At 43.6% G+C, this 27,678-nt stretch overlaps 1 protein-coding gene across 4 annotated transcripts in view; it reads left to right on the top strand.

Moving 5' to 3' along the window:
* Nucleotides 1-27,678, top strand: part of LOC111969725 (neuron navigator 1-like) — a 112,063-nt gene that overhangs the window by 53,272 nt on the left and 31,113 nt on the right. For all 4 annotated transcript variants that reach the window (XM_023995940.1, XM_070445516.1, XM_070445518.1 and 1 more), the window contains 8 exons: nt 16,068-16,209; nt 18,542-18,851; nt 20,943-21,735; nt 22,090-22,533; nt 22,826-22,876; nt 22,984-23,144; nt 25,338-25,538; nt 26,186-26,238. In XM_023995940.1, coding sequence (XP_023851708.1) covers nt 16,068-16,209; nt 18,542-18,851; nt 20,943-21,735; nt 22,090-22,533; nt 22,826-22,876; nt 22,984-23,144; nt 25,338-25,538; nt 26,186-26,238 — 2,155 coding nt within the window. The remainder of the gene's footprint in view (nt 1-16,067; nt 16,210-18,541; nt 18,852-20,942; nt 21,736-22,089; nt 22,534-22,825; nt 22,877-22,983; nt 23,145-25,337; nt 25,539-26,185; nt 26,239-27,678) is intronic.

Raw genomic sequence — 27,678 nt, 5'->3', positions numbered from 1 at the left:
ATCCAAAATATAATTAATAACTTCACACTTTAACTGCCTTGTTCAGGGGCAGAAAAACAGATTTTTACCTTGTCAGCTCAGGGATTTGARCTCACAACCTTTCGGTTACTAGTCCAACGCTCTAACCACTAGGCTACCTGCCACCCTGATCACCCGCAAACACATTTCACCTTCATAGCAGCCACATACAAACAGCTCGTTGTATATCTACGTGCTCTCCGCCTCTCACCTTTTCCTTTCGCTTGTGGACTTCAGTGCACAACACATCAGCTGTCTGTGACCAGGCGAAAAAACTTTTCCAAGCCAAACCTTCATGTCATGACCACTAAACGCTACACCCAACCTACATCGTTGTCATGTCATAGTCAACATAGCTACTAGAACGAACGTGTTAGTAAACCCGCTACAATCATGCAGTACAGAGTACAGTCAGCAGCAAGCAGTTTAGCAAAATGTGTAAAAAGTCAAGGAGCATGAATACTTTTTGAAGACACTGAAATTGGAGCATGACCTTTGATACATTCTTGTGCTTGAATGCTAAAACCGCCTGAAAAGCCTTCATGATACATACTGTGCAGKTGTGTTGTCTGTGAGTTCAGCGGGAAATGCCCTTGATTTCGGATAAACCCCTCATACACTAGGAATAGTGCTATGCTACTGACCGTCAAAGGGCTAATCTATAATAGCGTTTTATAGTATGAATAACTACCGGTATGCAGCTAGGCTAATCCAGGTCTTAAAAACGGAAGAGACGGCTCGTGCTCTAGTTTCCTCCATACTACATATCTCATTTTACTTCTGAATACATCTGCATTTTTAGTAACAATGCTGTCCTTGTTGGTAACCATGAATTCATTTCATCTGAGAGCTACTGTACGTACAGTCAATGTGAAAATAATCCACGATTCTGACAGCACACACACACACACACACACACACACACACACACACACACCATACACACACACACACACACACACACACCACACACACACACACACACACAACACACACACAACACACAACACACACACCACACACACCACACACACACACACACACACACACACACACAGTTCCGCTCATTGGAAACCATTAGCATCTACAGTCTCTTGAAAATAGATCATTTCTGCAAGCCCCTCCTGTATCTCCATAGCAACCAGCTCCAGTGTGACTGTGGGGAGAAGGCGCATTTCTCCATCTAATTCGCCATCATCCCTCACACATTCTCCTTTATCTGAATGGAAGCCATAGAATACTGTCAAGCATATCCGAAGGAAGGTTTGACTGCCATGGGTAAAATGGGAATGTTGAGCTAAAATGGTCCTGTAGTATAATATTATAGCCACATCTATAATTCAGAGGGCTCTGTATTCTGATTCCTGGTTGGCTGTTCTGTTAAATCGTTGACTTAATTGAGGCAATTTGTCATACGTGTTATCAAACCAGATGTTCTAATCTTTGCTCGTTACAACGCGTTTAGACCAAGCCACTGTGTGTGGTCCTTCCGGGGGTTTGGGTTCTATGGAGTGAATTGAACCTGCCGCACATTGTTGGTGGCCAAATGACTATTGATTATATTGCTACATTAACAACATCAAAACACATAGTAATGTAGGGCTGTGTGTGATATCCACAGCTAGTCTATGCAGTACTGTGTGCTGAGGGTAACTTGTGCACCCAGAGAGCAATGCCATTCCTCTGAGTCAGGTGTGCGGTGTGTTCCGAAAAGGGTGAAATGTTTAGATAGAAATATGATGCATAGAGCTGATAGGCTCTATGGCTTACTCCCCATGACCGAGAATAATGTATGTTCTACACAATACGTTTCCATCTGAACATTCTGACTAGGCCCCATTTTGGAGGAAGGAGGGTAATGTACCATCTGTTGGAYTCTGTATGGCAGAATCATAATGTCTTTATAATGAGAGAATTGTAATTTTCTGTAGTTATACTCTTCACACCACATAATAATGGAGGAMAACCATCAGCAGTATTGTATTTTAACATTGGCAGCCATTTTAACCAGGTCTCCCTGAATCATATTTCACATATTGGGTTAGGAGTAATAATGACGTTACTGTAGTAATGATATTACTGTAATCATGTAATAATGACATTACWGTAATAATGACAATACTGTATAACGATATGACTGAATATAGTTTAGATTTGCTACACCTGAAAGAGAAATGATAAATGTCCCACTATTCAGTTTTTCACCCGTCATTTACGGTTACACCCATCGAGTTGCGGCATCAGCGCTCTGTTTCAGCCTGACAGCTACTTTCTCATGTCCAATCCCGTCGTTTCACAGGAGGATAATCTGTTTGGTTATTCGCTCTTTGATGGAGCGAATGGTCTAATGCGTTAAAAAGGACATGCAAAACATGGAACTTCACTAAATGAGGCCCACCCAGAATGCTCTCTGTTTATCGCAACCAAGGGATTTACTGTCTTTTCCTGGCAGACGTTGAGTAACTCAAAGCATTACTGGAAGCTTATTTAGACTCTCAGACAGAAAACGAATGACTCCGAATTTTGGGGGCGATTCAGATTCTGCCCTGTTTACTGAACTGGCTATAAAGCACTTGACTGCATGCTGAGGTATCGATTATGGAGATGCCTACAGGGTGAGTAGCTTACATTACCATGTGGAATGGGAGTCCTGTAGTAGGCTGAGTACTAGGCTATCTATGGCCCCCCTCTTTCCACTGTGCGGCAAGGTGAGGTAATGTATGTGGGAACATGGTGGTACAGGGGTGATGGACTGTGTGTGTGTGTGTGTGTGTGTGTGTGTGTGTGTGTGTGTGTGCGTGTGCGTGTGCGTGTGCGTGTGCGCGTGCGCGTGCGCGCGTGTGTGCGCGCGCACTGAACAGTGTTCTAAGCAGTGCAGGGAAAAGGAAGGGAAAGGCTGGTGCAGCAACACGCCTCTCATCATGCGGCACATGGATCGGGATACGCTGCCATGGCAACCCTCCTCTTCTGACCCACTGACGAGTCAGTGTGCTGGAGTCAGCGTGTGTGCATTCGTGCACGTGTGTGTAGTTATGTGTGTGTGGAGGATGAAAGGGCTTCATATTGACCGATTAAGAAGATTGCTCTGCATCCAAACATGAAATGGTATAGTGGGAGACCAGGCAATGGATGTCTACGGCTCGTACCTATTGTTAGAACTCCCCTTTGAATCCTTCCARGGCGGACATACTTTTTAATGGTTTCAGATCAGCTATCAATGGTTCCGGCACAAAGACTTGCAAGAGGTCATTCTGTTTGAGTTATAGGGTCATTAGAATGTAATCCCTCTCTTTCCATAATAGGTGTTGTTTCTGATGAACAAGTTGAACAACATCGTGCTCGGTTAGATTATCATGCAGTATGCATAATGCTGTTTAAAATACGACACTATTCAGAGTCTGCCAAATATATGCATATTAAGTATGTGCTATGTATTACTGAGTTAAGACAAAGAATGGATTCCTTCATGTTAGCTAATCCATCGTTTCAGTTTGCTCTTCTGGTAATGTCATTTCCATGGCAACGGTGAAAAAGCTTTGCACATGCTAGGAAATCGAGCTTCTCTGTCTCTCTCTCGCTCTCTCTCTGTGTCTCTGTTTTGTGTGTGTAACCATTTACACTATGGCTCATTTTAATGGAAATTCCACATCAACACACCCATACTTGAGTGCATACAGTACAGTATTTGCCTCTAGTCATCTAATACTGGTACACAAAGAACGGAACAGTCTGCCTTCAATTTCCCTTTCCTGCATACATTGGACTCTACTCCACAGTCAGTCCGTGCTTTCCTGGCCAGCCTAGCATAGTGCTTTCCTGACCCATATAAAGCCATGTGCAGATTGATTAGGTCTGGGCCTGCTTGGCCGGACCCTCCAAAAGTCCTGCAGGGATTACGGTTTAGTAGGACCGCTGCTCGGGGTCAACCCTTTATGGGCCATGGCTCAAGTTTCACGTTTTAATTTCACATGCACAAGTACAGTGAAATGCCTTACTTGCAAACTCTAACCCCAACAATGTAGTAATCAATAACAACGTAAACTAAAAAATAATAACGTAGAACAAAAGATTTAAAAATAAGAAGAACATGCTAAAGTAAGTATGCATAGTATGTATATACAGGGTCATTTCCAGTACCATATTTACAATGTGCATGGATACTGGATCGATAAAAGTAGATAAGGGGTAAGGTGAAGAGGGAGGGGATCACTCTACTCTACGTACCCTACCCCTGAGGCCAGGAGGGGTCTGGGGCCACATGTGAACAGAGGAGGCCCTCCCCTTACACACACACAGACACAGAATCACACACAGACACGCACACACACACTCACATACTGGACACACACACACGCACACAGGACACAAACTACTACGACACACATCACAACACACACGCAGTGCACCTAGCACACACGATCATGCGGCACAACACCAACAGAGAGCACACGCACAACACAGACACACACACACACACACACACACACACACACACACACACACACACACACACAGAGAGAGAGTGTGACACATCTGTGGGCAATATGGGAGGCCTCTGTCACTGGAGGAGTCAATAGTAGAAGACAGAATCAAGAAGACTACCACTACAGTATCACCTCCACATGCATGTCTGATAAACGGACCAGTATCTAATTAGATGACCGTAGCCCTGGGGGCATGTGAACATCTCTGTATCATGTCCATGATGTCATGTCATCACTCACCGGCATGCAGGCTCCATTACAACCACATCAGGGCTAGGTGTCCTGGTGTGCCTCTGTGATGTGGTGTTTGGTAAGGGAACCCTCCTGTCCTGTCTGAGGTCTAGTCTGGCTGATGTTTTCCACCCCAACGATCAGAGGGAGTCCATTTTCACGTGGATATACAGAGCTCCAGTCTCAGATGGACTCAACGATGCATCTCAGAGCCATTACTGTTTTACTGCTAGTGTCACTGGAGCTACTGTGCTGTACCGCCTTGCCCTGCTGCTGATGGCAGCACAATCCTGTTAGCTTTGCCAGGGTCAAGCTCAATACAAATCAAAATAACTGTACGAATCTATCTTTTTCATGTACTGATTGAATAAGAGGATAAAGTGATGAGGAAAAACTGACTGGACAGCAGGGTGTGCCAGTGGACACTGAGCTTGATCCTCAGAGAGCTGCTTAGAGACTTCTATGATGCATCTATAATGCATTACTTCAGAGGAATTCGACGCTTTTCACGATAAAGCTCTTGAATATAAATTGATTAATGAAAGTATGTGGACAAAGTGTGCACAAATTGAAAACAATGTACAAAATGCAAGAAAGACTGTAGTGGTCAGGCACCAGCTGCAAACTAATGCAGCAATGACACCCAAGTCATTCTGCCAATCCTTGCCATTGTCCATGCCATTCCATGCCTCAARCTGGGCTCATTGTGCCTTCTGCTGGAAGGATTGTGTCATTGCACCATTAGCCTCGGTAGTCATTACTGATTGATTTTCTGGGTTATTGAGTCAAGCCTTTTCAAGTAGAAGTTTCTTCCTGAATGCATGAATGGTGTTCCACTGAGTAATCAAAGGGGTTGTCAAAGAGCAGTGGTTACCTGTCTTGATTATAAAGTGGATATAGCTTTCTACAACAGCCTCTGGATACCTACATTATTTCATACCATGTAGATGAAGAGACTCCGCTGGCACCTATCAATATTTTAGCTGATTTTATGGACTACCTTATAGCCAATTCCAATTCTGGATTCATATTTAAGAATCATTCTGAGGGAGGGTGGTGCAGGGCTCTATGTCCTGGCCCCCTGTCCTGGCCCCCTGTCCTCTCCCTCCTTCCATCCCTCCACCCCTCTCATTTATAACAAAATAAATGGCTGTCTTTTTACACATAACAGGCAGGGGCATGTCTACCAATTTTAACTAAATCTCAAACATGGGTTTGCAGAAATGTTGAGCCGACCAGACAGCTTTGCTCTTTACCTTTTTAACTGGTCCAGCAGAAAGAGCTGACAGCTACTGATAAAGACCACAGCCATGAAAGGTCAGAGCATGAAAGCAGCTTCCTGTTGGTCTGTCTGCTGCAGTACAGCCAACAGCAGTTAACCACAGCAAAGAGAGTGCAGCACATGTTATGAGTTACCTCCGTTGCCTCCAGTATGCAGTCATCGCAGTCATTCACACTGACAGTGTGAATCAGTGTTTGCACAGCTTGCACATATCCCATCCGAAAATGCTATATTCTTGAATGGTGAGTRGTGACCTAAGCAAACATTTTGGGGATGGTTGTTTCAGACACAAGACATTTGGTCAGTAGGTAATGGCTATATTAGTAGTTACAGCTTAGTAAAGGTTACGTATAGGATAGGTGACAGCATGTTTAGCAGCACTCTGAATTGGTCAGATGAACAGGAGACAGGAGATGTAAAGCATATGTGTTCAGTATTTGTATAAATGCCTGATATACTGTAGTTCCTTTCAAAGGCAGCAGGAAATTGGTTTCCTGGGAATGGCTTTCACTTTAAGCACAATAATTATAAAGCACTTCACAAATACAGTTATTATCGTTATTAAGTTCAATTGAATTCAATTACAGGTGTTATGGGTGAGAAAGGGATGTGGGTCCCTCACTGAATAAAGAAAAACGGCAACAGGGAAACTGTAAACTGACTGTTTACCACATACTTTGTATTCAAAAGATCAGGTTACGAGTATCAGGAGATGCAGGAAGACACAACAGTCTTTTATTGAGTATCATCACCACAGTCCATCTGGTTGGGGCATATKATTTGCTTTCTCTTCGGGCCAGAAATCTTCCCATTGCTTGTTGTGTGGCTGGTGCTAGCTGATAACAGATCACTGGCTGTTTGGTCTGGCCCAACTCAGGAACTACCATGGCAGATAAATCTTAGCCTCGCCAGCCAGCCTGATCTTGCGAGCCTACATAAATGATTCGCTACACGGATACATGAAGTGATGAGGTGAAGTGAAACAGAATGAGAATGCAGCGTTCAGGATGGTCTAGGATCAGGCTAGATATACAGTATTTACATACTCTTGTTCCTTCTATGTGTAACATTTCAAAGGGTGTCACAATAAAAAACAAATGTAAATAGGCTGTATGCATACATATCTTGCTAGCTTGGTCCATGTCATGATGATGAGCCCCGAGACGGCCGTCACGTTCAGTCGGACATTTCCTTTTAAAATGTGTACTTTACGCTGTCTATCATCTTGCCTCCTGAGCCTAGCAATGACCACCTTTAGTCATGAGACACAGTACCCTTTGATAGTGTGTGCTTCAGCCAACTCTTTCAACGTTGCCATGTATTGGACCATCAGACCAATACAGATCCATGACACAAAGACAATTTACAGCGCCCKTTCAGATTGAACCAATTAGCCTTGAATCTTCAGGCCTGTGCTGCTTTGGTCTGGTCTGGTTGGGGAGGAACCTTCTTGGCCCACAKAGTGAAACTCCCAGAGTGGTTGGACGCTCCTCTGACCTGATGACATCACAGTGAGAACGCTCTGTTACTAATGAGGGGAGGAACCAGAAGGACATTTTCCAAGGTTCCTCATGCCCTGCTGGAGGTCCCGGCTAGATTATATTGTGGTAGCCGAAGCCTTGTGAATCATTCAGTTCACAGAGTTAACGCAGGCTAGTCTACTCGGCCTATGCCAGGACTTAGTTTCCACCCTGGTCTCATCAAGTGAATCATGTTATAAAATAAGTTAAAAGGAATAGGTGATGGAGCAATATGCGTTTAGCTACAGAAACACAATGGGTGTATTTATTGTCGTAGTGTACTGGTCTATGTCTAAGTGAACATTAGCTGCTGCTCTATGTTCTCATCTCTCCTCCCTGGTGGTCCTCTGACTGAAGGTCAAGCAGGGAGGACACTCAGTCAAGCTGGCCTCCTGGAAGACAGGCAGACAGTGAGGCGGTGTCCCTTACCGCTCCAACGCTTTCATTTCGCAGGAGTTGGAGCATCGAGAAGAGAGAGCCCAGAGAGAGTATATGAATATTTTAGGTTATATTAATTAGCTTTCCAAATCAAATCCAATTTWATTTTTCACAAGCTTTGTAAACAACAGGTGTAGACTAACAGCGAAACGCTTAGTTATCGGCCCTTCCCAACAATACAGAGAGAACATTAGAAAAATAACATCCTCTATGTGCATGTTTTAAACTGGTCCAGTGTTGGCATATGTAACCTACAGCAAAGCAAGGTTCCCCCTAACTTCCAGATTAGTTCTGCAAATGTTCTACTTATTATTTCTCTGTACATTTAACTCATTGCCATTTTAAACATGATATCTTGTCATATGCCATGTAATCTCCATATATTATCCACATAATCCCAAAGAGGGTAATAATTCCAGGGTCATTGAACAATTAGTTTATTCAAGTAGCTATAATGGTGGTGTCGATGATATGATGTGGGTTACATGCGCGGTTTTGGGAACAGTTGAACAACAGATGTTAGCRATCAGGAGTGGGAGAGTAGGGGGGGTCACTTTCTGGGGGTGTTTCCTAACCGTTTCGCAGTCCTTACTGGGGAAACAGGGAATCGGAGGTTGTTGCAGTGAATATCAGAATTTGAATGGAGCGTTCCTTCAGGCTACATGGATACTACGGGAAATAATTGTAAAAATGCTCGTTGATGTCAGAATTGCGCGAATATGAGCGGACGTGTGCTAATTGGGAAAGTGCCGCCAATGCGGCAGCGCGAGCGGACGGCGCCCTGTGCGAAAAAGACGATACATTTTACGCCGAGTCCAAGGTAAGCACTAAGCAGAGATCTGCAGCGATACTGATCAGCGTGTATCACTGTCAGACAATGTATTGTAGCTCTGTAAATGATTCTGAATACAGTGAACACGTGGAATTTGAAAATAGTTTGTTTCACTTCAAGAGTTGAACAACGAAATGCTTAGAATGTAACGTTAACATTGTAGTTTTCCGGATGAAATGATGAAAATTAGGCTAGCTACTGTAACATTTTTATTCAATAAAAAACATTGAAAATACTTTTAGTCTATTTTTGTTCTTCTTAAAAAAGTGAATGTAATTATTTTATAGAAATCAATTAACTAAAATGTAGAGTTTCAAGTGTTGATGTTGAAWATAATAGATCCATCATCCATTTATTTTATCTATCGACAGCAGCGTTCCTATGGGAAAATCTTGATACTTTTTACTGGCCAATGTAATAGTGTTTGGCTACAATTACTAGCTTATAGGTTATATAATCAAAATACTGATATTTTCAGTATTTCTTTAAAAAAGTGATGTATCTCTCTAGGCTACCTGGGGGTTCATTGTTCTACCTGGGGGTTCACGTGCTTCTACACCMGCATTGCTTGCTGTTTGGGGTTTTAGGCTGGGTTTCTGTACAGCACTTTGAGATATCAGCTGATGTAAGAAGGGCTCTATAAATACATTTGATTTGATTTGATTGTTCAAATGGAGCTACAGCAGAGTGACTCAACATTTTGCTTATCAAGCAAAGCTTTATACTTTGGCAAACACTGAGGTCTTGTTAGATAGAGACTTGGCACTTGTTTGTCACAAGCAATTATGGGATTGGTTAAAAAAGCACCCTCCATGATGGAATTGTGGCAACAGTACCACAGCTATCTGGGTAATTGAAGATTCCTTAAGCTTTCAGCCACAGGTATGCGCTCCCAAGAGTCACAAACTATATTTTTGCCTAGCTGTGCTGTCTGCCTTCCTTTCTCCCAGTCATAGTTGTTGTCACCAGACCAGGGACACAGATGCTGTTGAAKGTATTGGAGGTGCGCTTGATTTAGCTTGGAGTTTGCACTTTTGGGACAAATCCATCAGTTCTATATATACTGGGCAAACTAAATCAAGCACAGCTAAAGTATTTGAAAGTATTTGGCACAGGTCTGGTTGTTGCATACTGTCTTGTGCGAAGACTTAACCATGAATGGTCGATGGCCRTTTTACTACCCCGTAATATCTATAGGGTAACATGTCCCACATGTGTGTGTGTATATGTCTGCTTTACAAAGCTAGTATGTTTTCACTGTGTCAAAAGTTAAAATTGTCTCTTTAATCATGACTGGCTACCTGGTCCCTGCATCCGGCCTTTAAGTTCTACTAGTAACTACCTGGTAAATAAAAGCGTCAGCTGTAATTGGATAACATCAGTGGCAGCTGGTCTCTAATAATGTAGACTGGTGTTTGGGCTTCCAACAAGATGGATGAGAGTTAATTAGCTTTCTTAATTAAGGCAGTCATAAATTGTAATAAATATAACATTTTAGACAATGCTTTTGTCAAGAACTTCGTCAAGGTCATATCACAATCATATCAAAAGTGGGACACTCCAATAGTGTGGAGCAGCAGTGGTTTTAAACCCGGTCATATGACGTGTATCCCTGTGTGTGTGTGTGGAGAAAGTACCATGTTGTTTTATTAGGTGTGATTGCTGGATGCTTATCTAAACGGGACACTTATCAACCTGGTAGGAATGACATCAAAGTCTCAAGGTAGTGTTTGGCTTTCTCTGTATGATCAATTAAGCTGTTTGTTTCTGTAGTCACGGCTGTATGAAAGCAGTTTAAATAAATCATTATAGCGCAAAAGGCTTTCATTGTGCTTCATCACATTTCTCTGCACAATAATACAATCTATTGTGATTGATGGACTCAAGTGACGTCATTGTTAGGTTTAGTATCTCTACATTATGAAGAAAGTTGCCTTCTAGCATGGTCTAGTAGCCTTGCAGTTCTACAGTACTTTACACAATGACATGCTTTGGGGTCCAATAAGTAAGAGTCAACTTGTTGCACACAGCTGGTCCCAGTTTGTGCTCCACCAGGGAGTAGTGTAGAATGTAGATCATATTTTTCCCTCTTCCCCCACCACACAGCTCTTCTCTCGATCGTTTGAACTGAAACATTTTCTCAGAGACAGAAATTCAAATAATAGCACTAACGCATAAATCAGCCAGTAAGCTTGGAGCAGTGCCACTGAAAACAAAAGGCCAATTTCCACCCCAATGTATGAAGTATGTACACGGTTCAGTTCCCCCCACCTTCCTTGTCTGAATTCCACTTCCGAAATGTAAGCTCCWAAGTAGACACATGTTGCAATATCAACAGACTACGGCAGGGTTCCCCAACTGGCGGCCCACGGGCCAAAGGTTTTATTTGCCCCCCAAGTTTTCTGAGACACATTTTTTTATATACACTGAACAAAAATATAAATGCAACATGTAACAATTTCAAAGGTTTTACTGAGTTACAGTTCATATAAGTCCATTTAAATAAATTCATTAGGCCCTAATCTATAGGTTTGACATGAATGGGAATACAAATATGCATCTGTTGGTCACAGATACCTTAACAAGAAAAAAGGTAGGGGCATGGATCAGAAAACCAGTCAGTATCTGATGTGACCACCATTTGCCTCATGCAGCACGACACATGTCCTTCACATAGAGTTGATCAGGCTGTTGATTTTGGCCTGTGGAATGTTGTCCATCTCCTCTTCAATGGCTGCACGAAGTTGCTGGAAATTGGCGGGAACTGGAACACGCTGTTGTACACGTCGATCCAAAGCATCCCAAACATGCTCAATGGGTGACATGTCTGGTGAGTATACAGGCCATGGAAGAACTGGGACATTTCCAGCTTCCAGGAATTGTGTACAGATCTTTGCGCATGGGGCCGTGCATTATCATGCTGAAACGTGAGGTGATGGTGATGAATGGCACGACAATGGGCCTCAGGATCTTGTCACAGTATCTCTGAGCATTCAAATTACCATGGGAAAAATGCAACTGTGTTCATTGTCCGTAGCTTATGCCTGCCCATACCATAACCTTACCGCCACCATGGGGACACTCTGTTCACAACATTGACATCAGCAAACCGCTCGCCCAAACAACGCCATACAAACTGTCTGCCATCTGCCCGGTACAGTTGAAACTGGGATTAATCCGCGAAGAGTATACTTCTCCAGCATGCCAGTGGCCATCGAAGGTGAGCATTTTCCCACTGAAGTCAGTTACGACGCCAAACTGCAGCCATGTCAAAACCATGGTTCGGACGACGAGCACGCAGATGAGCTAGCCTGAGACGGTTTCTGACAGTTTGTGTAGAAAATCAGCTGTCCGGGGGGCTGGTCTCAGACGATCCCGCAGGTGAAGAAGCCGGATGTGGAGGTCCTGGGCTGGTGTGGTAAGACCGGTTGGACATACTGCCAAATTCTCTAGAACAACATTTGAGGCGGTTTATGGTAGAGAAATGAACATTCAATTATCTGGCAACAGCTCTGGTGGACATTCCTGCAGTCAGTATGCCAGTAGCACGTTCCCTCAGAGACATCTGTGGCATTGTGTTSTGTGACAAAACTGCACATTTTAGAGTGGCCTTTTATTGTCCCCAGCACAAGGTGCACCTGTGTAACGATAATGCTGTTTAAACAGCTTTATCTTGGCAAAGGAGAAATGCTCAGTAACAGGGATGTAAACAAATATGTGAACAATTTGAGAGAAATAAGCTTTTTGTGTGTGTGGAAAATGTATGGGATCTTTTATTTCAGCTCATGAAACATGAGACCAACACTTTACATGTTGCGTTTATATTTTTGTTCAGTGTGTATATATATTTTACATTTTCATTGTTGGACATAAAAGACTGTTAAAACACCAGGAAATCAGGTCCAAGTGATTTTTATTTTGGAAATCTATTCCCAAGTGTTATAGAGCAACGTGGTCGTATACAAATGTAAGCAAGGTTTGAAATGATCATGTTTTAGCCAAATATTATATCTGTTTAGGCTTCTTGTGGTCAATTTGTAGTCTARAAATGATATGTAATTATGTTCCGGCCCCCTGACCATCCGCTCAAGGGGAAAAAACGACCTGCAGCTGAATCTAGTTGATAATCCCTGGACTACAGGCTATAAAACACTCCCTCCCTGTCTCTCTTGGATTTGCCACCCCCTTGGGGACATTCAAAGGAACGACCCTGTCTTACTTCATCATGAGTGTCCAGGGACAAACTACCGACTAAGGCTACTGACTAAGGTGTGACATGATCGAACATACCAGACTCATGTGAATCTCTGAGGTATCTGTTAATCACTTTAATAATGCCAGAAACACTGAATGCCTTGAAGAAAAATGCTCTGCCTCATAAAATGTGATGTTTATCAAGTACCAAAAAATGCTGGTTTCACCAGTGTGTATGAGGATAACATTTTCTAATCCCAATGTAAAATCAAAGATGGAACCTTTCCTTGGACAACAATTCATTAAAGAATGTAGCCAAGTGTGTTAGTGTTACTGTGAMCTAACATCCCTGCTGTTCGTCCTAGGCCTCGTGATAAAATCCCTCCTGGTTTGTGGTTGTTAAAAGACTACCACGGACTACTAAATGTTTATAGCATTGTTGCTTAGAGTGTCGACAAATGTGGCTTGCCTCAGTCCTCTGTATAAAGTTCATAGACCAAGAAGTCCATTTCAACCTTCGCACATCACAAAACGCTGCTTAGCATTAAATATATTAACTCCCAATCTTGCAATCTTTGATGTCTCTTTTCTCAAGACATGTGGCTAATAGGTCAGAGGGTCGCATTCGTACAAGTCTTGAAATTAGATTAAAAGGATATTAAAGAGTTTTGGAAAGGATATTAACCGATAATTGGCACTAATTTCTGTGGGGGTACAGGACTTATTTAAAGGTATAGTTCGGGATGCGGCCAAATTTGCCTTCATTGCCAAAATCCCAAACTATCCTGAGAGGGTTGTGTTTGACAACCACCTACGGAGAGCACTGCAGTCCAGCAAAAGATCAGTCTTAAAACTCTTCGCTCCACAACCACAAATYAAAACATCACTCAACACCCTGTCTCTGTGTTGGCCAACAGTTCAGTGTGTGTTTGATTGATGGAGAGTCTGTTTTGTGTCTACCTGTTAAGGGATAGGAAATAAATGAACTACTTTGTTGATTGAATTAAACCACTTAGGGTTATTGGCGCTTCTGAGAAATGCACGATCAACTTTAGTTGATTTTGTGGCTGACAACAACATGTCATATACTTTTTCCTGTTATGATGTACATTTATGGTAGCAGTTCTTTTCAGAGAGCAAAATGATATAGTGAAGTATTCCAGTGACTGTTAGATTCTAGGTCTCAACCAGTGCCCTTTTTTGGACACACTCCTCCATAGCCATGTGATTAAAGGGATCCTTAAAGGGATCCTTCGGGATTTTGGCAATGAGGCTCTTTGTACTTCCCCATCATACTAGCCGATAGCCATAGACTTCCAGTCATTGCGCTAATGCTAGTTAGCATTGTCACGCGAAACTACCTTCCGACTTCCTTCATATTGGACACAGAGACATACAAATGGTGTCCACGAGTTCATCTGACTCTGGGGAAGTAGATGAAGTAGATAAGTTACAGTTTAAATCGTTTTTTCCCCCTCATCAATCTACACACAATACCCCATAATGACAAGTTGTAGAAACTTCTCAAGGATGATCAATGGAAACAGGATGCACCTGTGCTCAATTTCGAGTCTCATAGCAAAGGGTCTGAATATTTCTTTTCATATATTTTTTAGTAAATTTTTWAAAAATTCTTAAAAACCTGTTTTCGCTTTGTCATTATGGGTTATTTTGATGAGGAGATTGATGAGGAAAAAATTATGTAATCCCTTTTGGAATAAGGCTGTAACGTAACAAAATGTGGAAAAAGTCTTGGGGTCTGAATACTTTCCAAATGCACTGTATCCCTTTATGTCCAATTGCCTCCTCTGCTTCAGGCTTTTTATGGGCCATTTTTTTTCTCCCTGTGTTTTTTTTAACGTATACTATTCCATGTTCCATCGCCTTGCTAATTGCAGAGTAGAAACCCACAAAGAGCAATTTCAAGTCAGTGGGGCAGCACAGAAAGGGAAGAGAAGTTAGGAATGACTCAGCTTTCCAAGGGTCTTATTACTGTATCTACCTTTTCTCTATGCCACGTTTGTGTCTGGATAAAAAATGGATTGCTACTTACCCCTGCCAAGCTAATGAGAGGTAGCATAATAATTATGTAAATCTCAGAAGTACTTAACATTACAGCACTCTGGAGATGTTTCTATTGAAACCATAAAGGCATACAAAGCTGTCTTCAGAACCACTTCTCTCCATTTCAAAAGTCTCTGCTTTAAATTCAACACTGTTCTGAACCTTACGTGACAATAATCCTCTCGACTACGCACTACACCCCTCCTGAAATTAAATTGCATGCAGTGATGTGTATATTTGGCATTCAAATATATTCAGAGGATGCATTTGGTCTGTGAATTTATTTGCTCTCTTGCGAGCCAGAAGCCGATTTTTGGGCTACAGTGTCACACTGTGACTGGTCATCCGTGTCCCTCCCTCCCTCCTCTCATGTAGGGGCCTCTCCAGCAGTATATGTCCCAGGGTGAACCAGGCCAGGCAGACGGGCGGCTGGGTGGCAGCCCTGAACCTCAGGCAGCTGTCATTGTGATTTCCCCTTCTCCTCTAATTCCCCTGCTCCCTTGTTCTATCGCTCCTTGTAACACGCCATCCCAGCTCCTTGACCCTGAGCTGCCTGTCAACCCACTGCCGCCCTCGGCCTCGACCAGTCAACTTGATTTAACAGACACGTCCCGTGCTGAGGAAACTTCAGTCGGAGTGCCACTCGTGGAGCTGTAGTTTGTTACTAAGAGGATGTGTTGCACATGAGAGAGTAAAGAGAGTTGTGTTGTTAGAATCAAAGCAGCTCTGTTGTGTAACTTAGGCATCCCTTGCCTGATAAAACAGCTTGTAGCTAGAGATGCCTACCTCCGCTGGCAGTTACCATGATATCCCTTCAGGAGGACAGATGGACATGTCAAAGCTGTTGCCAATTTAGTCCTACCTTTGTCTTCTCRTTCGATAACCTCCTCTGTAACTACACAGTTACTGTTACATAGCTCTGTAACTGTTAATAGACAGTAACTATTCCTTTCTACAGTCCCATGCTCTGCTTTATTATAACCTTTGACCCCTTCTTTCTGCAGTTGGGATGAGAGCAGCTCCATCAGCAGTGGGCTCAGCGATGGCTCTGTAGACAACCTCAGCTCTGAGGAGTTCAACGCCAGCTCCTCCCTCAACTCCCTGCCCACAACACCCCTCGGCTCCAGACGCAACTCCTCTGTCATGGTGAGTAAAGGCCACATTCAATCACAACAGCCTTAGCTATGTTTATGTACTTCTGTTTACAGACAATGTGGCCGTACTATCTGCACACACACACACACAGTAAGCAGATACTGGTATTTTGAGAAAAGCATACTCTAATAGATTTAAGGGAACAACTTTTTCTGTTTAAGTTCTGGAAGAACACAGTTAGGTAAGTCCTTTGTCCTCAAAAGTTTAAGTCAGTATTTCAGACTGACACTGCACCCATTGCCCCGTCTCACTGTCCCCCTGCCCGCCTGCCTGCGTCTGTTATTCACCCCCTGCAGAAGCGTGTCAAATCTGCCTGAGTCATTTGGGTCCCAAAGAAGCAGTTCACACGGCAGACACTGCAATGTCATTACATCAGAAATGGATTAAGATGATGTGTCATTGTGCACCACTCAAAGTTGTTTACTGCCACGGTTTGCCCCATTAGCCACTCATTTGAAATCAAAGGGACATTTTGCATTTCATTTAACACTGCAACATCACGCATCCAACTTACAGTCAGTGGAAATCTGAACTGGATTTAAAATACATGTTGTAGATAGTTGACCCACTTTTGGTAGGTGACATCTCAGGGGGGGAAACAGCCACTTCTATTGCTTCATTGGGCACTTCAAATAGCCCTTTAGAAACCCCTTCACTCATCCTCACACCACAAGTTATAAATGTCAACTTTCAGTAATCAATTACGTTTTGAGAATACTGTACATATTTCATTCTTCATTGGCGTGGTGAGTACAGAGGTTCTCACTTTATCCACAGGTGAAAAATGCTTCTCAGACGGCTTGTCACTTCTGGTGTTACTGTGGCGACACTGCGTCTTTCTTCTGTTCTCCTCCTCGTCCAAGAGAGAGCATATTGATGAAGCATGGGGATTAGTATAGCTGACTGAGCCATCTGTGACTATATTACATTATAAGGTGCGCTGCCAAGACACACTGTGCCCAATTCTCGAATCAGCTACATACAGTAGACCTACAGTACATTTTCCAGTGTAGCACCTGTCTAGAAATATAAACTAAATATAAAATAATATAATATAATATAAATATAATATAAAATAAAGATCTTTGTTTTTTTTCTGTCGTCATATTCTTGGATGATGGCTTACTACAGTATTTCCCTGTCATGGCAGTGTCAACCTTGTATTAACAAAGATTTCAGCAGAGGGACGGATTAGGTGAGACAGCATTGTGCCCATGTTGTTTTGATGAATGAGTTTGGTGGTGTGCTTAACGAAGAGAATAGCTGAGGTGACACAGTAGTTGTGCCCTACAGCACGGTACTATATTGTTTTGACCACCCCCAGCCTTGCCCACTGTGCAGAATATTATCGTAAGGAAAAGTCACAGTGAATTATTATCTGTTGGTTCTAGTTTAATTGGGCAGTTAATAATGTGCCTGCCCCGCATACGATGAAAGAGTAGTCCTTCTGTAACAGGGTTGCAGCTTGCAGACAAGCCAGTTATTTTCCCCGCTTAGAAAGAGGAGGGCATTGAAAAACGGGATGCATTTGGAACAGAGTAAATCAGCACAGACTTACCAAGCTTTCATGTAGCACATGTCACCKAAAATGCATGTCACGAGTATGTACTATAAGGTTCCTTGAAAATGCCAAGTCAAAACTCTGATCATCCATGACGCACCAACATTTGTGGGATTCAAGAGAACACATGAGCCATGATACATCCTTTCTAGTTAACATGACTACTGGGGTGAAAGTCTCTGAAGCTCATAACATAGTGACTTCAGTAAATCTCTGGTGTTATACAGTATAGGCTTATCCGTTCCTCCCACATGCTCTCCCTCTGGAATGCAGACAGACACTCAGATGGAACAGCAGAGATTACTGAGGATCTTCCACAGATAACAAACACAATATCACACACACACACATAAACCTGGGTGTCTCTCACATGACCCCAAATATTCATTTTAATTTCTAAATCAATAAATAAATGGCACTTTTCAATTCCTAAATCTGAATTTCGATGAATCTTCTTCATTGACCAAACTGACATGGAATTGACTAACCCTGTGTTTCCCATTGTGACCCAGTGGAGGCTGAGGGGAGGATGGCTCATAATAATGGATGGAACGGCGCAAATGGAATGGCATCAATCACATGGAAACCATGTGTTTGTTGTATTTGATACCATTCCACCAATTCCACTCCAGCCATTACTACGGGCCCGTTCTCCCCAATTAAGGTGCCACCAACCTCCTGTGTTGTGAACATATAAATAAAATAAATACTTCCATTTGCAAAGTACCGCATGTTGATGGCTATGTCCCTGTCCTCATGCAGCTCCGCACCGATGCTGAGAAGCGCTCCCTGGTGGAGAGTGGCCTGTCCTGGTACAGCGAGGATGCCAAGGCTGCACGCAAGATGGACGGGAGCACCTACGAGACAGGGAGCCTCAAAACCGAGACCCCCAGCAAGTGGAGGAAGTCCTCCAGACCCATGGAGGGTGCTAGTGAGGACGCGGGGGTCAAGGGGGAACTGAGGAAGCCCCAGAGCCTGGGTCAGCCAGGGACCTTTAAAAAGGGACGCAACCCCCCTGTGGGCGTGACCTCACCCATCACGCACACCTCTCAGAGCGTCCTGAAAGTGGCAGGTGAGATTGGATGATTTGTTTTCTCTCTCCCTCTCTGACCTACCTCTCACACTCAGACATCCATACTTTTCTCTATACATTAAAAACATTTTTGGGGGGTCCAGTCCTGTTGAGTTGGAAGTAACTTAGCAGTTTGATAATTTAAGTATCCCATCGTTATTCCAAGTGAGTGCTATACAGGAAAAGACTATAAGGGTTTTTACTTCATGCGTTAATGAAGAGTGTGTGTGAAAGTAGATGTATAAATGACGAGGAAACATGGGTAGAAAACATGATTGTTAACTTGTTTTGCAACATATCCTTGTCATCCATAACCTCCCCTAAATGGATAACACATGAACAACCAAGTCTGTTTGGAGAGTAGCCACAGCCAGCGGATATCTGCTTGATATCAACTGAAATGTAGCAAGGCACTCTGGCTCTCTGCGCCAGAGTTTGATTGGTTGTAGTACTGTACAGGAACAACTGAGAAGAAATTATACTGTACAGTGTGTTCCATGCAGAACTGGGCTCATCTTTGTGGATTTCCCTCCTGGTTCATCTTCCTATGTGTCTTGTCAAAAAAACAAACTGACTTCAGAGAATCACTGTCTTGTGAAGCATTTTCAGGTTTTGAACATATTTTCATCTTTTTGCTTTGCCTGAATTTGAAGACGATGGATATTTAATGCACCTTCGTGGGCAGTATCAGTGGAAAAGTTCCATTTAAACGGCAACAAACACAGCACAGTGCAGCGTGGCATTTCAAATGACCAGTGTGTGTTTGTGCGTATCTTAATGAATGGTGTCTTTTAGGACTGGATCCGCTGCTATGTGACTGCTGCTATTGAGGCAGCCATAACTGATTCATAGTTTGAATGAAATAAATATTTTCAGAGTGAGACGTAGGAAGAGTGTGCACTGTAGTGTATTACCTTTCTATCCCATCCTAAAGCCAGTTTAATTGGAAATGTTCTTTTTTTAGTAATGACATGCAGCAGATTACAATGCTGTGTAGTGACTCATCCGTCTGATTACAGCAATAACGTTGTGGTTGGTGTTCTTTCATCCCACGTGATATACACGATTGAACGATAAGGGAAACATTCAAACTGCAGTAAAATTTCCTGACTGATGCAATGCATTGCATTTTGCCCTCTTCTACTTATTTAGCTGGTTTAATGTGGCTGATTATAAGGAGGTTCTAAGGATCCATGATGTTTTCTGGCATCATTCTCTGGGATAAAAATGGAGTCTTAAGATATTCATACACAGAGTATTTTGTTTTTAACCCCCCGCCCCCTCCAATCACTTATGCTGCTCTACATGTCTGATTGCATCTTGAATTCCAAATGATGGCCGCCAAGTGAGGCTTTTATACGTGGGAAAGACTGGGAGCTTTTTTACTAGTGTTTGCTTTGTCAAACTCGCTATCTCCATTTCTCCCTTTCCCTGACTGAGTGACATGAACTGTTATCTCATGCGCCTGTGACATAAGAGCAATAATTAATGTACTTATATTCTGAAAAGCATTAAGCATGTCAATTTGAGTAACTTGTCCATGACAAGTTGCCAGAATAATGTGAATGCACAATCCACAGAGTGCCGTTAATAAAAACAAAACAAAAAATCCCCCTTTTCCCTCATTTTGGCCGGGTCGCCAAAGTTATTGGGCGTTGCATTTCTTCACGTCTTGGTCAAGGGCCCAGTTTGTCACGCAGACCGGTCTGCAATACCTTAGATAGATTTGTGTGTCTGTATGTCGGTGACTCGACCTCTTCATATAAACCATCTGTAAGTAAATACAGATGTTTCTTGCTTATAAGTTGACTCTCCTCTAATAACACGAGTTATATGCAGCTGCTTTCATGTGACCAAATTTAGCCATTTAGCCATATTGTATGGTTCTGGTCATCCATGACTCCAGTCTGACTGATTCCTCTGATTCATCCAACATTAGTCACAGTGGTGTCATCGACATCCAGTCAGTTCACTTTTTTGGGTAGGTTCACATTCAGCTGCACTCATTATCACAGCTTGCTAGGCGACAGAGAATTACTCTGTAATGTAATCTCATCTAAACTCTATATTTATCGATCTCTATGACTGCAGCACCAAAGAGCGACCACAAGGCGGTGGACAAGACCAAGATGTCTGTGAAGGCTGCTGGGCTGCAGCGCTCCCGTTCCGACGCAGGGAGAGAACACCTCCCGGAGCACCGGGAACACCGAAAGCCCCCGTCAGGCCTGGTCAAGCCTTCCGCCGGGGCCTCGTTCGGCTACAAGAGGTCCCCGACTACCGGCAGTGCCACCGTCATGACAGTGGGGGGCAGCACCATCTCTAGTGGCTCTGCCACCGTGGGCAAGATTCCCAAGTCCTCTGGCATCCCTGTGAAGCCGATGGGAGTAGGAGGGGGAGGAAAAGGGGGGCGCAAGAACAGCTTTGACGCCACAGGCAGTGAGGAGGGGGGCTTCCTGGGGCCCAACGCCCGTAACAGCCTCCAGTACCGAAGCCTGCCGCGCCCTGCCAAGTCCAGCACCCTCAGCCTGATTGGCCGCCCTGGGTCGGCCCGGCCTGCCAGCAGCAGCATCGACCCCGGCCTGCTGAGCCTGAAGCCTGTCTCCATGGCCTGCCCTGGCCCCAAGAGGAAAGAGCCCGGCAGTGGAAGCACTAAGGGGGCCAGTCGAGGAGGGAGCACAGGCCCTGTCAACCAGACAGACCGGGAGAAGGAGAAGGAGAGAGCTAAGGCCAAGGCAGTGGCGTCTGATATGGACTCCCTGTGTGGCTCCCTGAAGATGGAAGACTGTCAGGGGGATTCTACAGGGGAGGCCAGCACCAAACTGCAGGGACTGCGGAGGGCCAGTAGCAGCAAATACCCCGAGCTCTCCTCGCCCACCAGTCAGAGGTAAATTCACCATCGTGATACATTCTCACACTGTTCAAGTCCTACAGTACGTTAAAATAATACTACTCCTTTTGCTGTGGTCTGGTGTTTATAGAATCAGCTATGTAGTCATGTGTTAGTATCGACTCAGTTTGTTCAGCTGTCATTTTATGAAGAGTTGCTGTGTAATGTTTTCTTAACCACTTAAAACAGACATAAGAGAACAACAACGCAATCAAACAAGTAACTGTCATTTTGCTTGCTGTGTTTTGCACTCATGTCTTAGAACAGGACCAGCCCAGTAGGGTCTATGGATCCGTCCCGGTGATGTATGGTGCTGGATCTGACATTCTGTGTCTCGTGTCTAATTCATAGGATGCTGAGCTGCAAGTCTCTGGGTCGGCCGCCCAGCCTTGCCCACTTGGACAAGGTCAACTCCAACAGCCTGGACTCGTGCGTGACCATCCAGGACCTCCCTCCTAAAGTGCCCCCTTACTCTAAGCTCCAGGACCTGGCCGGGTCTGGGTCACGCAGCCCGGCCCCCCGGGGCCTCACCCCTAGCCCAGCCCCCATCCTGCACTTGGATTCCCCCAGCTGCTACCCCAGCCAGACCTTGTCCCTGGGGGGCTCTCCGTTGCTGTACCCCAAACTYTCTGGCCTGCACCGCAGCATGGAGTCCCTGCCCCTCACCATGAGTGTTCCTCCCAGTGGAGGATATATCCGGGCAGAGTCCCGAGACAGGGACAGGGATAGGGAGGAGATGAGGGGCACAGGGACCTGGGTTGCTGGGAGCAGGACCTCCCTCAATCTCCCAGACAGGTGGGTCTCGACCGGAGCAACACCCTGATGATGGGGTGGCATGGGTTGGGTAACCCTCTGCTTGTGGGGGATGTCTTCACCAGTCTCACTAGCGCAGCAGTCAGTATCTGTATGTAGCAACATAGAATGATCAAACTATGCTACCTRCTTTCTACTGCAACGGAGATATTATTAATAGCAAGAGATTCTGTGATTGAAAAAAAAAGATCTACAGGTTTAACACCGTTTTATCATGGATTGTTTGATAGCAGAAAATGTAATATTTGGTGTCTTTGTATTCTTTCTCTACCAGTTTGCAAACMGACAGGAACACCTTACCTAAGAAAGGATTAGGGTATGTCAAGTAAGTTTGTCATAGTTTCCCGCCACATTTGCTGTATCAAATGATGTAGTATTCTAATCGTCTGAGGRGCATGTTTAATTGTTGCTCTCTTAATTGTCCTGCTCCAGTCGCTACAGCTCTGGTCCGTCTGAGGGTCAGTCAGAGGGGAAGGAGAGGCGTCACTCCCACACGGCAGTGAGCCTGACAGAGAGCGAGAGCCCCCCTCAGCTGCCTTCTCCCACCCACATGCCCCATCTTTCCTCTGGCAAGGCCGTCCTCACTAACGTGGGTGAGTCTCAGTCTTCTTTCGTTCATCAACTGTCCTCCAGCTCTGATGACTGACTGACAAACTCTGTCTAACTCTAAACTCTCATTAAGACACATCCCCCTGCTGGTTTGTATTTATATTTTGTTCAGTATATATTTATAGTACCAGTCAAAAGTTTGGACACACCTACTCATTCCAGGGTTTTTACTATTTTCTACATTATATAATAGTAGTGAAGACATCAAAACTATGAAATAACACAAATGGAATCATGTAGTACCCAAAACAGTGTTAAACAAATCTAAATATATTTTAGATTTTAGATTCTTCAAAGTAACCACTCTTTGCCTTGATGACAGCTTTGCACACTCTTGGTATTCTCTCAACCAGCTTCATGAGGTAGTCACCTGGAATGCATTTCAATTAACAGGTGTGCATTGTTAAAAGTTAATTTGTGGAATTTATGACAAGCTAGGGTTGGTATACAGAAGATAGCCCTATTTGGTGAAAGACCAAGTCCATATTATGGCAAGAACAGCTCAAATAAGTAAAGAGAAACGACAGTTCATCATTACTTTAAGACATGAAGATCAGTCAATCCGGAAAACGTCAAGAACTTTGAAAGTTTCTTCAAGTGCAGTTGCAAAAACCATCAAGTGCTATGATGAAACTGGCTCTCATAAGGACCACCACAGGAAAGGGTGGCTACTTTGAAGAATCTAAAATATGAAAAAAATATATATATATTTTATGCTTTTTTGCTTACGACATGATTCCATGTGTTATTTCATAGTTTTGATGTCTTCACTATTATTCTACAATGTAGAACATAGTACAAATAAAGGAAAACCCTTGAATGAGTCGGTGTGTTCAAACTTTTGCCTGGTACTGTGTATATATATATATACTAAATGACCAAAAGAATGTGGACACCTGCTCGTCAAACATTAATATGGAGTTGGCTCCTCCTTTTCCACTTTTCTGGGAAGGCTTTCCACTAGAGGTTGGAACATTGCTGCGGGACTTGCTTCCATTCGGGGACTTGCTTCCATTCAGCCACGCGCGTTAGTGAGGTCGGGCACTGATGTTGGGCGATTAGGCCTGGGTCGCAGTTTGCGTTCCAATTCATCCCAAAGGTGTTTGATGGGGGTTGAGATCAGGGCTCTGTGCAGTCCAGTCAAGTTCTTCCACACCGATCTCGACAAACCATTTCTGTATGGACCTCGCTTTGTGCACAGGGGTTTTGTCAAGCTGAAAAAGGAAAGGGTCTTCCCCAAACTGTTGCCACAAAGTTGGAAGCACAGGATCGTCTAGAATGTCATTGTATGCTGTAGCATTAAGATTTCCCTTCACTGGAACTAAAGGACCTAGCCAGAACCATGAAAAACAGCCCCAGACCATTATTCCTCCTCCACCAAACTTTAAGGTTGTCACTATGCATTGGGGCAGGTAGCGTTCTCCTGGCATCCACCAAAACCAGATTCATCCATCGGACTTCCAGATGGTGAAGCGTGATTCATCACTCCAGACAACGTGTTTCCACTGCTCCAGAGTCCAATGGCGTTGAGCTTTACACCATTCCAGCCGAAGCTTGGCATTGAGCATGGTAATCATAGGCTTGTGCGCGACTGCTCGGCCATGGAAACCCAGTTTTTGAAGCTCATGACGAACAGTTATTGTGCTGACGTTGCTTGCAGATGCAGTTTGGAACTCCATAGTGAGTGTTGCAACCGAGGACAAACGATTTTCACGTGCTTCAGCACTCAGCGGTTCCGTTCTGTGAGCTTGTGTGACCTACCACTTTGCGCCTGAGCCGTTGTTGCTCCTAGATGTTTCCACTTCACAATAACAGCCCTTACAGTTGACATGGGCAGCTCTAGTAGGGCAAACTGACTTGTTGGAAAGGTGGCATCTAATGACGGTGCCACGTTGAAAGTCATTGAGCTCTTCATTAAGGCTATTCCACTGCCAATGTTTGTTTATGGAGATTGCATGGCTGTGTGTTCGATTTTATACACCTATCATCAATTGTATATATCATGTTGACTGTTGAGGACCCTGAGTGTCTCTTTACACTGACTCATTAGGGGTGTGTGTGTGTGTGTGCGTGCGTATGCATGCAGGTATGTTTAAGTGCGTGAGTATGTGGTGTACTTGCCTCATTGTACTGTGTCAGTCTGCCTCTTACCCATGCCAACCTTCCTGTCTTCCCAGTTTCCCCCATCCCGAGCGGTACCTGTGTCCCCAGGATAACCCGCTCCAACAGTATCCCCACCAATGACGCGGCCTTCGACCTGTATGGCTCCTCTCCACTGGGCAGCAGCGTGTCACTGGCCGACCGGCCCAAGAGCATGATGCGCTCTGGATCCTTCCGTGACCGCGAGCCCACGGATGACTGTGAGACAGCTAGCACATGTAAGATACCTGTATACAGATATATCATTCCTTTTTTATGGCTAGCCACTATGGCTCCATTTCTAAGGCCCTTTTGGCTTGTCAGTCTACTACTGGGGCCCTCAGTTGATAAAGTTAAATGCAAATTCCAATTTGAGTGTGTTGAGGTTTTTTACTCCCTGAATATATTTCAGGGAACCTGAACATTCCCCTGATGTTTCAGGCCCCGGCCTAGACAACCCTTGAGTCTAGTAGTGTCCTTGAGGCTGTGTTCTCAGTGCAGAGAGAGGGAGGTAGAGGGTGAGGCAGAGAGCGAGAGAGATTGAGTACCTCCATGTTAGAGTTATGTAAAGGTATAATGAGGTGACGCAGTTTGTCTCTATCACTTCTCTGAAGTCATTTATCTCTTCTTCAACGTGGTCTGCGTTGGATTATGTTGTATGTTGTTTTCTGTGAAGTACTTATATACTGCCACAAGTAAACTGTKATTTATACCTTGTAAATCTACACACACACACAGTAGCAGGTTTACTGGATATAACGTTGTGTTTAAAAATCTGAACGATAGATTAGTCATATTGTTAGCATATTCTGTGAAGTATTGATATGGCATATTTCAGTAGTAAACCATGTTATGTGCTTGTTTTCTCTTTTTCTTCCTCTTTTAGTCCATGGCTCCGTCCTGTCCTTGGCATCCAACGCTTCATCCAACTATTCCTCTGTGAGTAATAAAATTATTGAATAATCCTGAAATAGTTATTGTGCTCAGCTGTTGTGTGCCCACAGGACTTACTTTCATGATTATAACTGTTGGGACCCTTCACAATGACATGAATGTGTGTGATACAACCGGAACAGTGCCAGGTCTGGCCAGCCAACTGTACAAATACAGCCATGTAGTTTTTCTGTCTTTGATTGAAAACATGCCTGAAGTGAGGTGAGATGTTGTGCCAACTGCCACTGAGGCATTCCAGAGCTGAAACATTGTTCAAATACAGCTTTTTAACTCAGAACATTGGGTTTTCTCTCCTTTTCCAAATTTGGCCATTGTTTACGTTCAGATAACTGCCAAAATAAAGGAAACACTTCAGTAAATGAGGAATACAAAGTATATTGAAAGCAGGTGCTTCCACATGGCTGTGGTTTCTGAGTTAATTAAGCAATTAACATCCCATCATGTGTAGGGTCATTATTTGGGCTACCATGTCTAGAAGGAGAGATCTCAATGACTTTGAAAGAGGGATCTCAAAGGATCACAGGAGGTTTTAAAGGGTGTGTGTGCATGTGTGTCTCAGTTTTCAGATCTCAACCCAATTGAACACTTGTGAGAGATTCTGGAGGGCGCCTGAGACGGCGTTTTCCACCATCATCAACAAACACCAAATTATGGAGTTTCAAGTGGAAGAATGGTGTTGCATCCCACCAATATGCTGTGTTTACACAGGCAGCCAATATTTGTACCACTAATTGGTCTTTTGACCAATCACATCAGTTTATTTTAACAAACCTAGCGCAATGGTAAATCTTAAGTGCTGGCGGTAGTGCTATAGGTTCGTGGGTGTTTCCTATTTTCTTAACCAGAATTATGGGCGCAGGAGCTGGCAGTGGCTTTAAAGGGCTAGGTTTTGAGAAATAAGCAAGTTGAAGGTATGTCGAGGCTTTAGCCCTTAGTTGCCAATCAGAACTAAATAGATTTGACTATCTTTTATGTATTGCGTTGTCATCAACTCCAAATCGAAGGATAGTCCGTTATAGCCTAGTATCCTTGTCCATTATAGCCTAACCTTTACCAAACCATGTTAAATGTAAACTTTAATGGGGGGTATGGACGTCCCGAGGATCACTTATAGCAAGGACATTTGTTAAATAGCCTACAGGAACAAAATAACAAAATGTAGTCCTATCCCATATTTGTTTTTGAACAGTAATTGCATGGCTACAATATAGAAATATATTGTTAACATAGCATTCACACTGATATAGGCCTACTGTAAAATGCATTATATTTGAGCTATGGACATGCCAAACGTTGTCAATAAGCACAATTAGGTTAACTTTTGATAAGACCTAAAAAGACAGTGAATAATTCTAATCAAATTCTAATAAAACAACAACTTGTTTCAAATATGCTATGTCTAAATACAGTTACAGGCACCATAAT

The sequence above is a fragment of the Salvelinus sp. IW2-2015 genome, linkage group LG11 (genome assembly GCF_002910315.2).
Source record: "Salvelinus sp. IW2-2015 linkage group LG11, ASM291031v2, whole genome shotgun sequence".
Lineage (NCBI taxonomy): Eukaryota > Metazoa > Chordata > Actinopteri > Salmoniformes > Salmonidae > Salvelinus > Salvelinus sp. IW2-2015.
Note: the sequence above shows the minus strand (reverse complement) of the source record. Positions and strands in the feature narration are given on the sequence as shown.